This window comes from Cnephaeus nilssonii (genome assembly GCF_951640355.1).
Source record: "Cnephaeus nilssonii genome assembly, chromosome: 3".
Lineage (NCBI taxonomy): Eukaryota > Metazoa > Chordata > Mammalia > Chiroptera > Vespertilionidae > Cnephaeus > Cnephaeus nilssonii.
The window spans coordinates 23,491,257-23,506,455 of NC_137074.1; the positions used below are offsets into that span (position 1 = coordinate 23,491,257).

The 15,199-nt window shown below is 45.2% G+C and overlaps 1 protein-coding gene across 2 annotated transcripts in view; it reads left to right on the plus strand.

Moving 5' to 3' along the window:
* Positions 1 to 4,732: 4,732 nt before the first annotated feature.
* The window catches only part of SCHIP1 (schwannomin interacting protein 1), a 144,902-nt gene continuing 134,435 nt past the window's right edge, over positions 4,733 to 15,199 (plus strand). The window contains exon 1 of one of the 2 annotated variants that reach the window (XM_079766529.1): positions 4,733 to 4,848. Coding sequence is in view for 1 of the 2 variants with exons in the window: in XM_079766528.1 (XP_079622654.1) it covers positions 5,004 to 5,141 (138 nt within the window). In the remaining variant the exon portion in view is untranslated. Of the gene's footprint in view, positions 4,849 to 5,002; positions 5,142 to 15,199 lie in introns of those variants that run through there. The other variant, XM_079766528.1, reaches the window with a different exon arrangement.

The following is a 15,199-nucleotide window of genomic DNA, read 5'->3' on the forward strand; positions in this document are numbered from 1 at the left end:
CTCCAGGTACCTCCGGGGAGAACTTTCCCTTTTTACTTATTATACTTTTAACAATTGGCAGCTATGTATTTAAAAAAAAAACAACACAGTTTATAAGCCCTATAAAATAAATGTTAATGTGCAAAAAAGGGAAATTATGACCTGTCTAAGAATAAATTTAACCTTAAAAATGAATATAAAATGATATATCTTTACTGATGCCTCTCACCATTACGTGCAAAGGATTTGTGACCACAAGAGAATTAATAGTCACTGCAGTAAACATGATGTTTAGCTTATTTTGTTTGGTTGGTTTTTTTTATACACTGTTTTGTTTTCCAACCTGAATAATATATTATTACATATATGTATTTAGTTTAAAAATACTAAATAAATTAGATCAATCTATATCTTTTACATTTTAATTCACACCATTAACATTTTAGCAGGCAAAAAAAAAGCTGTTACTTTCCTTTAAACATTTTATTAAGTTTGTTAAAATTTCATTTTATTTACTCATTCATTTGGAATCACATGATCTCCTCTCCCTTTCCTCTCCCTTCTCCCATGGGGGACAAAAAGAATCTCTGAAATAACTTTAGAGAAAAAAAATGTGATTATTAGGTCAAAGGCTATAAAAATATTAATGCCTCCTGTTGCAAGCTTTCAGTTTGCTTTTTATAGCTTAACTTCTTTGATTTTGCAATACCTTATAAGGTATAAATGCATTAATTTAATAATCCTCAACAGCTTCAGGCATTACTTATAACTTTTTAATTTTTAATTTTTCCCTTTATTCATAGAAGAAGCTCATCTTCTGAGTTATACCTGTTTATTTACTGATAAACACTTTCAGATTAGAATCCCTTGCTAGAAGCCTTTCCACACAAGAAAAAATTTTGGTGAAACATCTTTTCTGAAATTCACTACCACATATGCTTTATCTTCACCAAGTCCACAAATCACAATATATCATGTGAAAAGTGGACATTGTAAGATATCACTTTGGTGTACAGTTATTTCAAGGGTGAGGTAATGACTGTGCAGGTGTGCAAGGTGTGGTGCATCCGGGCCACACACCCCACTAATGAGTCACTCGGCTGGCAGAGAGCCTCCCTGGGATAATGGCACCATTGAAGGAATCTTGTGGCACTCATTAACCCGGCCCATAGCATTGTTTAGAGGCTTCGAGCAGGACCGAAAAGCTAAGAGCAATAAGAATGTTAAGATTGAAGTTTTTGTATCAAGGATCAATTTTCTATTAATTTCTAAATAAAAACAGTAAATAATCTACACTAATAAAAGAGTAAGATGCTAATTGACCATACCTTCGCGACACCCAGCAGCTAATCAGGAGTAAGTATGCAAATTAACCCAACAAAGATGGTGGGTTAATTTGCATGTGCAGGTGCCGAGCGGCCAGGGATGGGGCGGGACGCTTGCATTGTCGCCATGGTGATGATGCAGGCGTTCTGCACCACCCCAGCCACTCCAGGCCTCTGGGCAGCATGGGAAGGGGGAAAGGCGGCTCCAGCCAGAGCAAAGGCGGTGCCGGCAGCCAGGGGAAGGAAGGCCCATTCTTGCACGAATCTGTGTGCATCAGGCCTCTAGTGTTTAAGATAATATTAGAGAAATCATATCATAGTGCAACACTATTATACAACTATTTTCAGTTTTGCATGTTGCCTTTCATTTCTTATCGTTAGCTAGTTGCAGTCATATATATTTTATATTCTACTTTTCTCAGTTAGCTTTATTTATATCATAAAGCATGTTTTCATGTCTGTGTATGTCTGATGTGCCATTGGTGGCCCCAGGAATGACCTATGTCCACAGTGTCCTCAATAGCCCTGCTCAACTCCCATAGACTCAAGCCTACAGATTCTTTTATGGAGTCAATGCATCTCACATTTGGTCTTTCTCTTTTCCTGTTACCTTACTATTCTGTGTTTGTACATATTTTAATGATTATTATTTTTAACTAGAGGCCTGGTGCACGAAATTTGTGCACAGGGCGGGGGGTGGTGTCCCTTAGTCCATCATGCACCCTCTCCAATCTGGGATCCCTCTCACAATCCAGGACTGCTGGCTCCTAACCACTCGCCTGCTTGCCTGCCTGATTGCCCCTAACCACTCTGCCTGCCAGCCTGATAGCCCCCTAACCACTCCCCTCCCAGCCTGATTGATGCCTAACTGCTCCCCTGCCGGCATGATCGTCCCCAACTGCCCTCCCCTGCCAGCCCGATTGCCCCCAACTGCCCTCCCCTGCCAGCCTGATCACCCCCAATTGCCTTCCCCTGTGGGGCTGAGGGGACTGGGGGACTCCAGCTGGATGAGGCTGGATGCTGCAGGGACTGGGTGAGGCAGAGCTGAGGGGACTGGGGGACTGAGGCTGGTTGAGGCAGGGCTGAGGGGACTGGGCACTGCCATCTTGTGTGGGCGTGGTGGTCAATTAGTATATTTCCTCTTTATTGGTTGTGGGTGTCGTCATTTTGTGAGGGTGTGATGGTCAATTAGCATATTCCCTCTTTATTAGAAAGGGTGGCTGCATGAAGGCCATTTTTTTTAACTTTGTTAATCTGTCTGCCTCCTATTATAATGCTCAGTAAGTCCTGAAGAGACAAAAGAATGATGCTCTAAGACTGTAAGTGCTGGTGCAAAATATTTCAAATCAAATGCAAGTTTCTTAACCTCTGTGCCTTAGTTTTCTGGTCTACACTAGTTTGTCATAATTAAATGAGTTAAGTTGTGTAAAGTTCTTAAAACAGTGCCTGGTACATAGTGAGCAATCAATAAATGTTAGCTATTAATAATGAATGTATAAAGCCTTTGGAACCTTTGAGCCATTTGCTGTTTTTGCTATGATAGATAGCAGTGCAATGCACATATTCTTATATAGAATACTAGAGGCCTGTTGCACAGATTCGTGCACAGGTGGGGTCCCTCAGCCTGGCCTGTGCCCTCTCACAATCCGCGACTCCTTGGGGATGTAGCAGTGCCAAAGCGGCAGGCGGCTGGGGAGGAGCCCAAGCAGGGCCTGGCACCCCGCCGCTCCCGCTCATCCCAGCCTCACTGCGCCTGACGCTGCTGCCTGCCGCACCCGCTGGTAGAGCTGCTGAGGAGTCAGGAGAGGCTCCCACTGCTGCAGCTGCGCTTGCCAGCTGTGAGCTGCTCCCGCTGTGAGAGCTCACTGACCACCAGGGGGCAGCTCCTGTGTTGAGCTGGTGGTCAGTGAGCATTATAGTGACCAGTCGTTCCGGTCATTCTGGTTGACTCGTCATAATGGTTGCTTAGGCTTTTATATATATAGATTTTGCTTCTGCTTAATTATTTCCTAAGATTAAAATCTTAGGAATCAGATTGCTGGGTCAAAGAGTTTATCACAATGACTACCTTTTAAAGAAATCGTGAATTTATTTAATAACAAAAATAATTTAGGAAAACCCCATTTTATTCATAAAATTATGTAAATTATGTAGACATCATACAAAAAAACCTGGGTTCTATTCAATTGATTTATTCCAACAAGTATTTCCCGCCCACTATATGCTTGTACCATGCTAGGTGTTAATCAGATTGTGGAAAAATATGAAGTGATCTTTGTCCTTAAAGACTCAAAATCTATGCGTGAAAGTAGTATGAGACTATATAATGAGGTGCCAATTAGATCCCAAATCGATGGTTCAGATACCTAGTATTAGGCATATTAGCTAGGTCAGTGGTCGGTGAACTGCGGCTCGCGAGCCACATGCGGCTCTTTGGCCCCTTGAGTGTGGTTCTTCCACAAAATGCCACGTGCGGGCGTGCACGTACAGTGCGATTGAAACTTCATGGCCCATGCGCAGAAGTCGGTTTTGGGCTCTCAAAAGAAATTTCAATCGTTGTACTGTTGATATTTGGCTCTGTTGACTAATGAGTTTGCCGACCACTGAGCTAGGTAATAAAGACACAATATCCAGTTGGCAATAAAGAAAAAAAAAAGTGTGACCGCCCAAGTGATAACTAAATTAAGCTTGACTTTGTTCTTAGAATCTAACGTTTTATAATTGCTTCTAATCCACCCCAAACCGACAGACCAGACTTGCATTTGAATGTCATTAGCAGAAAACGGTTGCTCTTGCTAAAACACACTCTCGTCCCTGCCTCTTGGAAGATAATAGCCGTCTTCCAACTTCAGCTGTGGCTTCCGCCCAGGGAGGGAGCCCATAAGGGGCGCTCAGGAGTGGAAGTGGCCTTGGTGGAGAACTGTGTCTGCTTATCTGCTCAGGAAGGGCCTCTGCCTGCTGCAATAACAGTCATCTCCCTGTCACTGGCTTTCAAGGTGCGCTGCTGATATGTCTTAAAAACCCGGATCTCACACCACAAGCTTCACCCCTCTCCAATCTTCTCTCCTTTGTCTCGATGTCAGGGGGGAGGCGGTCCAACTGCCTTTTCCTCTAGGAGAAGAGCAGGATGACTGGTTTTCAGGAAGCCAAACCTGAAATAGAAACAGAAGCCCTTTCATGGAATTGGGGAAGGCTTCCCAGTCACCCTAAACCTTTTCTGGAGGGACAAGCCCCCTGGTAAGGGTTTTCTGGCCTTTGAAAACACACCATTCTTGTGCCTTATCCAGCAGTTACTAAACTGTCTGCTACGTACAGATCCTCTGGAACTGACAGCCTCCAGATTCCCCCAGAAGGCTTAAGCCTCAGCAATATCAAGAGAAGGAGCTGGTTTGCCCAAACAGGTTTCAAAGCAGGCAAGTGAAACTGCCTTCCTTATATGGTGAAAAGCGCCCTGTCGCTTTAAGGCCAAGAGACTTGGCTGCAGAAGGTCCCTGGGAAGTTTGTGGGCAGCCCCATCCTATGTCTGATCCTTGCAGCTGTGCAGGTGAGTTCCCAAACCTCTCCCCGCAATCTGTCCTCTCCAATCCCTCTGGTCTTGTTGGCGATGCTGTTATAGAGGGCTAGAGAAGGTCAGGGTCAGGAGAGTCGGTGTTGTTTGGAGAAGTTTGAGTTGAAGGAAAAAACAAGGTTACTAGGGAAATGTGCGGTAACGCAGCAGCCGGTGAAGATGCTTCTAACGTCCAGTGGGGAGAAGGCAGCAAGGTTGCAGAGGCCCTGGGGCATTCCAGGACAGGGCAGGGCAGACGGACTCCGCAGGGGGCCGGGAGCAGATTCCAGGTAAGACCCAGCAGGGGTTAGTTTGGACTCCTGAGCTATAGAACCTGGTCAAATGCAAGTTTAAACCAAACAGAGCCAGAGCCGGGAGGAAATAATGTGCCTGCAAAGTGCTGAAGGCTTTGCAGGAGCTGGCGCTACGGGGCTGACTGCAGCCGAGAAAGTAAGCGTGAATGTTTGCGGCGGCTACTGGCATGGAAGGCTGCAGCCTTAACCCTCCATGCAGCCTGGCTGGTTTGCACAGGATGGTGGGGGTGGGGTGCCTGTGTGGAGTATTGCGGTAGGAGACTAAATAAATGAATGAGGCTGGTTGTGGTAGAACTGCATCTCTGGTATCCCCACAGGACCACCTGCAGGGAAGAGAGCTCTCTAAGCTGGAGGAAATTCGGTGTCATTAACAAGAAAGGGCTGGAAGAAATCTCATTTAAGCTGATTATTGCTCTGTCACTTACGAATTCAGTTTCCTGATTTCTTTTCTCCCATGGCCTGGAGCCTCCACAGATATTCATTTGGAATTAACTGATAGAACTTGTTAACAGTTAAAGACGTGCTAGCAGAAGTGCATGTCTATGACAGGCCGAGATGAATACAGTTAGGGTTAGGATTTTATTGGTAGGATGGATAACAAGAGGTGGGCAGAGCTAGGAGGAGAAACATTTACTGGTCTTGTCACAACTCATCCAAGGCCCTTTAACGGAACCCATTCATCCGCTACAGCGAAAGAGAAATCTGCCCGGGAATTCAGACAGAGAGATGCCAAATTATAGGGCTTGGGGTCGTCTTCCTTCCTCCTGGGTGAGTCTGGGCCATTCACCCCACAGGAGCCAGTGGTTTCTCTCCAGTTGCAGTGTGGGGGGATGAACACAGAGGCGGGATTAAAATTCCGTACATACTCCATGCCTTTAAAATAGTCATTCTTCTGAGTAGTCACTGACGAATTCTTTTTATTATTAACTAACGAGTGCTCTACCCACTCGTTTTCTAACGACTGGATGCTCATGAACAAGGGTTTTGTTTTGTGAACAGGGGTTTGTTAGGGCCAGGGCCCCTCTCTCCTCACTTCTGACGGGTGGCCCAAGTGCTGGGTGTTGCTCGCTGAACCGAAAGGTCTGTTCTTGACTCCAAAAATCACAAAGGACTCCACGTGGGCCGTCCCCACTCAGCGACGCTGGTGTCCTGAGCAAGAAAGTTAACTTACGCGTTCACAGCCCGGAAGACGGTACAGTGCGTGGGTATAACGTTGCTTCGTTTTCTATCAAGCTAAATCCAGAAAGCAGTGTCAAATATACTGCCTTCAAATAGGAATGCTGCCAAGAAACACAAAATCCCATCCCCGAAGCTGGAAAATCTCGAAAAGTAACATACTGTGATCTTTTATAAGCTAAATCAAGGAATTTAAAAAGAAAAAAAGAGGTAGCCGCGTGAACATTTCTCACACTGACCTGGCCCTCAGTCGCATTTGGCTATACAACTTCGTGCAAGCTGTTTATTTCATCTGTGCCTCAGTTCCCTCACCATTAAAATTGTGCCTTCTTGGGAGGGACGGTTCCTTTTGGGGGCAGGGGGGCATTTTTTTTTCAACCTGTAACTGAGAAGATGGGGTTACATTTGCAGTCTCTTCATTTATTTCATACCCTTAGGCAAGTGACATGGCCAGTCTGGCCCTCAGTTTCCTTATCTATAACGAAAGACAATACTTAACACTGTCATTAGAATTAAAGGAACCTGCAGCCCAGTATAGCCTCCATAAATGTTATTTTTCATTTCTTTCTTTCTCTGTGACTTAGGAGACTAGGCCATTCCTGGGGCGGGGAGGGGGGGGGAGGAGATGAGTTTTGAGAACAAGACTAGCTAGCTCTGCAGTAGCACAAATTTAGAACCACAGTTCACCCCTCTTGTCACCCTCCTTCAAAAAAGGATGCCCATCCACCCTAGCCAATTTGGCTCAGTGGCTAGAGCGTTAGCCTGTGGACTGAAGGGTCCTGGGTTCTATTCCTGGTCGGGCACATGCCCAGATTGCGGGTTTTATCCCCAGTAGGGGGTGTGCAGGAGGCAGTCAATCAATGGTTCTCTCTTATCATTAATGTTTCTATCTCTCTCTCCTTCTCCTTTCCTCTCTGAAATCAATATTTTTTTAAATTGTGCTTTAAAGCGTAGATCATCGTTCAGTGCCACAAGTGAAAAGCTTCCATGTTTAATGTTATCCTCCTGCTAAATAAGTAAAGCAAATATGTTTAAGCCAGGATCCCACTGAGGGGGAGCTGTCCTGTCATCCGTTAGAGTAAACGAAGTATTCTATAAGCATGTGCAAAGAGCCCTAAATAAATCTAAAATCTAAAAAAAGCAAGAAAAGGGATGCCCATCACCCTAGGAAACCCCACTCCTAATTATGAACCGGGCTCATTGTTTGGAAGTTCTTCTTAAACCAAACCCACTTCCACTTATTTTGTGTTCAGAGACATGAAGAACAGGTGGCCGTTTTCCTTTGTTATAAAAATACTCCGCTCGCCTGAAGAACAATAGTCAACCATCTTAGAATTTTAATAGACATGGTCTACCCAAAAATGAACTTAAAAAAATGGCACTTTGTTATTATAAGGCACCTCTTGCAAGTGTCTCAATAATATGCAATCGCTACTTTTCTGTAAAGTCTCCTGACACAGCTGTGTTTAAGCACATGACTAGGGTTACGTTCAGTTTTCATTGTTTACTTAAGGTCGTCCTAAGAGCAGGTTTGCCATACTTGCCACGCGGCTGTGTATGACCTGCTTGTAAACTGAACACATCCTCTCCACCAGCTTACAAAGTTGGTGATAAATTTCAGCAGCCGAAACATTTCATCGGAAGTACAAATCAAAGCACATACACCAGCTGAGGGTTGAGAGCTGTCGTTTTTAACGAAAGGAAGGGCAAGCCACCCCCCTAGCCAATCTTCCAGTCACGGATTACCCCACCTGTCTGGAGACTGGTGTTTAGAACCTACACTTGGCTTGCCTTTGGGTGGTGAGCACAAAATACAATATACAGATGATGTATCATAGAATTGTATACTTGAAACCTGTGCAATTTTATTAGCCAATGTCACCCCAATAAATTCAATAAAAAAAATATTTTTTAGTTCACATTTGGCCACTTAACAGTGGCTGTGGACTCTGGGCTAGTTCATGCATCTGAGCCTCAGTTCCAGGGTCTGGGAATGATAATCAAAGCTGTGCACATAGTGGGGGAAAGGCGGGAATGCTGGCGGGGTCGGTGCTCAATAATTTTGTTGGATCCTTGTACTTTAATAAGAAGATACTAACCTTGGGTCTTCTCTACACCCTTTAGAACATTCTGCAAGTATGAATATGTGTCTAAGGATGTGTAACTTACATTTTTAATGAAAATTTAAGTTTCTCTTTAGGTGGAACCAAAGAGAAGTAGGTGCTGAGTCTATCATAGATCTCAATGCAGGGGTTAACTTCGGAAACAGGGTTAACATCTGCTGGGTCACACGGGGCTTTGGAATGATTATGTTCATTCAAAATATTTTTGACCATTGACCACATGGGAAGTACCTCTGTGTCCTGTTCACCGGCAGAAAGACTTGGGGTGGAGGAAGCAAGTAATCTAGATTGAACCGACGGAGTAGATACGTCCTGGTGGGGTTGCGTCTTGATGCCCTGCCCCCGCTTTTCACCTGGAACTTGTCCCGTGTGATTCATTCGTGAAATCGCCAAGCTGAGGAAGCTTGAGGAAATGTCTAGACCAGTCTCTTGCCTTCAGTCAAAGTGGCATTTGAAACAGTCAGGAACAGTGGCCATCTACCTCTCTCTGCTCAGGGAAAGAGCCGTTCAAGTTCAGTCTATTGTCTTCCTGCACTGGGGCTGCATTTGGGAAGTCATCCCTTCAGCCAACTTTGTAATACAAACCCACTTCCTCTTAGTGTGCTCTGGGTCTGTCCTTCATGTTGTGACAAATTGCTATACTGCCTGTGGGAAGTGGCCACTGGGGTGGGCGTGCTGAGTGGCACTCCTTGTTTCTTTCCTCTCTGGTTAGTCCCCAGGTGAGCAGACATTCTTCTCCTCTGACTTCATCACATCCAGTTCCCTCCCCCCATCCCCTCTCTATTGCAGTAATTCCCAAACTAGAGAGAGCTTGCATCAGAATTACCTGGACCATTTATTAATACAATGCTGGGACCCATCCCCAGAGTTTCTGATCTGTAGGTCTGGGCTGGGGCCTGAATATTTGCCATTTGTAACAAGTTCACAGGTGGTCTGGGGACCACACTTTGGGAATCACTCCTCTAGTTCAACACTCAATCTCACTCACCTCGTCCCGCCATCCCAGATAACACCGCTTCCATTCTTAGGGGTGAAATAGAGCCTTCTTCTCACCACAGTTATATGTTCAACGTTCACTGAATTCTAATTGTAACAAGCAATGTGCTAAACACTTTACATACAGTATTTGTAACGTTCCCCCATCAACCCTGCAAGCTTAGTGTCATGAAGCTAACAGAAAGAGGGTGAGTAGCTAAGATCTCACAAGTGACGAGGGGCAGATATGGGATTCCAGCTCAGAATGATCTGGAAAGATTTGCTCTTTCCACTCTTCCAGGGCCGGCAAACAGATGTTTAACTCTGAGGTACTGGTAGCAGCTGCCTGGAGCTGCGGGTGGAGGAGTCCCCGGTGGAATGGGTGCTCAGCTTGAGGGAGGTCTGGAATCGGTGGCTGTACCCGCTGAATGTGTGGGAGTGCAGAGTGGCGGCATGGGTGCTATGTATTTGCTGGCCCCACACTATGCCCAGCTCGTGGATCAAGTTTCGTTCACTACTAGCATCAGATGAGAAATGGGTATTCAAATGTGTTCCATAAGGAACAATAAGATGTGTTTACTTTTCCTCTCCCTTCTGTGACGGGTGAACCTAAGTTTTTGAGCGTAGATTTGAGAAAGTATCATAATCTGTGAAGTAAAAATAAAATGCAATTGGTATATAAATAGTAGTAAACACCAAGGACATTTAGCCTTAAAATGGTGGGACAAGAAAATTATATTAATTAGACTTTGCATGTCATGTGTCTTTCCGTGTAACCTATCTAATGGGTCGCCGTGTACTGAAATAACCACTGTGACTTAATCAGGAGGTAATGGCATCTCCAGTTTTCTTCCTCCCTCCGTCTTTAACACTCAGGGTGGGATTTGTTACTTTTAGTGTCTTCGTACTTTATCTGAAAAGTGAGTTGGATAATGCTTTTCTCCTTCTTCCAAACATTTGTTATATATGAGATCAAATGACATATAACTTTATGGCATCTATTATTTAATCAGCAAATATTTTTAAAATGTATCCCCAGTCATTGGAGCTATCGCAGCAAGCAAAACAGACTTCTCTCATGGAACTTACATTCTAGGGAGGAAAGGCAGACAATAAATAAGTGAACAAATAAAGATAAATGTACATAGAGAGAGTGACTCTGTGTGTGTGTGTGTGTGTGTGTGTGTGTGTGTGTGTGTGTGTGTGTTGCTATTTTAGATGGGGTGGTCAGGGAAGGCCTTCTTTCTGAGGAGGCTACATTTAAGGTCAGACTTGCATGTGGAAAAGAGCCAAACAGAAATAGTCTGGGATTTCAGACGTTCAGGCAGAGAAAACAGCCCGTGCAAAGGTCCTGAGGTTGAAGGTGGGCAGGGGCCAAATCAAGTAGGCTAGTAGGAGTTTTCAGCTGGGGGTGATGCAACCTGCCTAGAGGGTATTTGAAGATGTGCAGGTGGTGATTGGACACCATGCAGTGTCTCTTGAGGAGTCCTGAGAGCCTCCAGGGCCAGGGTAAGAAGTTGGAATTTCATCCTGGAAGTGGGCAGCTGTTGGAGAGTTGGAGGCTTTAAGAGATGACCGGCTGCTGAGTGGAGAAGGAATTGTAAAGGAACAGGGTGAAAGCAGGGAAATTCAGCAGGCAGCTGTGTCGGTAGTCCGGAGTAGAGATGATGGTGGCCTGGGCAGGGGGAGTGATGGTGAAGGTTTTAAGAAGTATTTCTACCTTCCAAAAGAAGACTGCTAGATAAACATAAAATTCTTATTCCCATGACACCCCTATGTTATCTTTTTTTCATCAGGAGATTTTTCAGTTTCAGAATCCATTGGTTTCCTCTGTATTCTTTAGAGAGAATCTTTCCAGCAGCAAATTACAGAAGACTTTGCTCTTTCGAATGCAAGCCCTTAGCCTCTTGCTCTTTAACCTTGCGGATCTGTGTGCATTTCAAGTTGTTCATAGCTCAGGAAGGTAATCTATTTGATTTGGGCTTGTAAAAAGAGATAAAATTACCTGTGCTTCCTGCATAATAATATGTGATTTCTCCCTCTGAAGGGTCAATAGGAATTAGCCTACATGTTTCATTTTACAAAACCAGGGCCTCGTCACATGACTAACAGGGACCAAGTCCACATTTATTCTGCTGAGAGAGGAGCATTAAGCGAACATCGGAATCTCTTGAAGAGATTGCAGGCATTTCAGGACTAATTTTACTTGAGCATTAAAGCCTTGCAAATCGTTTTCAGGTGCATCAGCTCCTCCCCCACCAAAGCAATTCAGTTCCCCAGATGTTAGAGAATCCTCACACTGATGTCTTCTCTCTCTTTATAACCATCACTTCTTACCGTATCTCCATGGCAGGTGGCCGCAGGCGCCCCTCAGAGTTCACCTGCAGAAGGAGCCACTTCCCACAGACGTGTGGGAAGGAGCATCCTGGGCCCCAGACTAAGCTGAAGGGGGAGGAGGGAGCAGGGGAAGAAGAGAGAGAAGGCAGCTGGCTTCAGGCCATCCCCGTGCTGGTGGATGGTTCCTCTGAGTGTGGAATTCAGGCAGTGGGTCTTCCCACCTTGATCTTGTATACTGAGAGCAGAGCGGGTCAGACACCAGTGGAATCCTGGGGACGGGATATGGGTGAGGCAGAACAGCAGGCCACACCTTCAGCTAGAGCTGATGGAGTCACATCCCGACCCACACCCTGCCTTCCAATTTCTGCATGAAACTGATGAAGAGAAACAGAAAATTGATGGGACCATCCCAAGAAAATCAAATTAAAATTTTAAAACCGGTCACTCAATCTACATAAACTGAACTCCCAGGAATGAAAAAAAGCAAATGCTCCCCCAACGCTCCTTAACTGTAAAAACCAAGGAAGAGGAAGCTCTGCCTTCATCTCTGGGTCCAGGTGTGGTCCTGCAAGAGCCCGGCCACTTCTCGGCCCACTGCCAAAGGAGGAAACCAAAAGCATGCATTAGAAAGAAAGAGCCCTACCAACTAGCCATGCAGGTTGGGACAAGGTCTATTTCTTGGGCTTCAGAAATAAAGTTGATCTAAAGTTCTTTCAGACTCTGATACGCTTTGAGGCTGTAATTCATAATTCAGCTCAAGATCTTCGCTGCCCCCATCCGCTAAAGCCACTCATAAACCAAACCATCCACCTCAACCAGCTCCTATTCTCTCTCCTGCTCTGAGTTAATACCTTCCTTCATGCCATCCTCATTGGCTCCCGAAAACACTCCCATCACACCCTAGAACGCTGCTGTGTTTCTTTCTTTGCATCTCTCTCTCCCTCTACCAGCTCCGAAGCTCCCCGGAAAAGGAGGTGCCAAGGCCAGTTTTTATCGTTGACTCTCCAGTGCTTAGCATGACACCTGACATTTATTAGATGTTCCATAAATGTTTGTTGTTGAATGAATGTACGGGGAAGATAGAAAAAGAGAGAGGAATGAACCCAAGCAATTCGCAGCTCAAGAGCCAGCTTTTGCTAAAAGGCACATACACTGAGTGGCCAGATTATTATGATCTCTGAACGCATAATAATCTGGCCACTCAGTGTATAAATAAGTATATTAGAGGCCCGGTGCATGAATTCGTGCATGGGTGGGGTCCGGCCAGCCTGGTCACGGGGAGGGGACATGGGCGGTTGGCCGGCCTGCCTGCTGGTCGAACTCCTGGTCCAGGGGACAATTTGCATATTAGCCTTTTATTATATAGGATATACACTGAGTGGCCAGATTATTATGCATTCAGAGATCTTAATAATCTGGCCACTCAGTGTATGCTGCCCATAAGATCCTGGACTTCTAGGAATTAGAGAGAGAGAGAAAGAGAGGAATTTTAGATATTGTAGCAATAATTTTCAGATATCACAGTTCCTACTACAATATGTCTCCACTGAGACACACCAGTTTCACAGGATCTTAGAAATGCTAGCTTTACCTAGCCTTTATGGAATGCCTTATATTTGTAAAGAGCTAGTATAAAATTGCTGAGTAGAAATTTCCAGATCCCTTACTCCATGACTTCATGCCTCTTTAAGCTGTTCCCAGGGAATAGAACACAAAAACAAAAACCCAAATCAGAAAGTTTAAAACTGACCACATATGGTCTTCTTCAGCCTTGATCCTTTCACTTCTTTAAAATTCATAACCACGTGGCCTCCTAATGAGACCTGCTAAGGAGCCTGGGGGAGGCCACGTGGGATGAGCCCCGAGCCTGTCTCACCAAGTTACCAAAAGTGGTAGAACCTTGCTGGTGTGATGCTGGGCAGAAGGGAGGGAGCGGGGCTCACAGCAGAGGGGGACCCAGAGGAGGACAAATCCAAGCCTGGCCCACTTCCAGGAGTTTGGCTTTGAGGGACTGAGATAGGGTACAGCATCAAAACTTTTGGGCAGCAGCCAAATGTCTGATGAGCTTTGGCCTAATCAGGGAGGACCACGCATGAGTGATTTCAGCTCAGGAAGGGCCACAAGGAAAAGGGAAGCAGAGTTGACTGTGCCTCTTCCTTGCACCAGACCCTCTGCTAAGAGGATGCTGCCCCGGGGAGCCAGCGCAGGGCTGAGGCCCAGAGACACCGCCCCAAAAGTGTGCATCACCGGTGGCCTCCCTGAGGGATATTGAATGAGCATTTCTTCCAAAATATGGTCTGCAAGGCAAACAGTGACACACACCTCCAGCTTCCTCACGGTGGCGTGCTGTGCGTGGTTCTTCCATCCACTGGTCAAGCCCTGTTTGCAACTTGAGTAGCCAACGTCATGAACTCCGTTGTTTTTACCTTTTTGTCCACTGATGAAAAAAAACCCCTCTGGCCCTTGTCAGTGCCGTCCTGGAAGCCGGGCAAGAGATCTTCCATGAAAGCATCATGTGACTATAGGTGTCATGACAGTGAAAAACCTTATTCTAACCATCAAGAGCTGGGCACAAAGGGGAAGGCTCTGGGAGGTGGGGGAGATTGTCGCAAGGGCTAGTGGGGAAGTCATATCAGGAGCTCGCATTTGCTTCTGCAGGTTGTGGTTCGGGCATGAGCTTGCGTGAGACGTTGGTGGCAGTTTCAGCCTCCCTGCAGGCCTCTGGGCCAAACAAAAGGCATCCTGGGGCAGCAGTACCATGGAGTAGCTTTTGACAATACTTTAGAGTAAAGCTATAAGGAAAGGCCAGGGGTTAGGCTAAATTTTAGGATCATGTTGGGAAGGCAGAGAGAGAAATGTGATCAGGGTGGTACACGCAGAAGGAGTCCAAGGTACCAGAATAATCTGACTTAAAATGAAAGTCAGGAGATGCTGGTGTTCATTTTATCATTATTCTTTAAGCTGTTCACATATGTTTTTATACCCTGCTTTGTATGTCTGATAGATTTTAAAATAAAAAGATAGATTTTACTTCCTCAAAAAAATAAAGACCCATGGTCTTCTGAAAGAAACTGATCAAGAACTAAAAAAGCTGCCAATAAGACCTTAAGTGAAAAATTAAAACACAAACCATAGGACCAGTATATCTCTCTCTCTCTCTCTCTCTCTCTCTCTCTCTCTCTCTCTCTCTCTCTCTCTTTCCCCCTCTCTTTATCTCTTTGCTTTCACTGGTAAAATTTTTGCTGAATGGGAAATTGTGTGAGTGAAGAGCATTGGAACTTATCTATGATTTATATTTGAGAGAAAATAATTTTCACCCCTCCACGCCCCACCCCTCCTACTTGTCAGGGCAGGACTGGGCAGGACTGATTTCATACACCTTCTTGTCCAAAGTTGAAAAGTTAAAAATAATGCCTCCTCCCT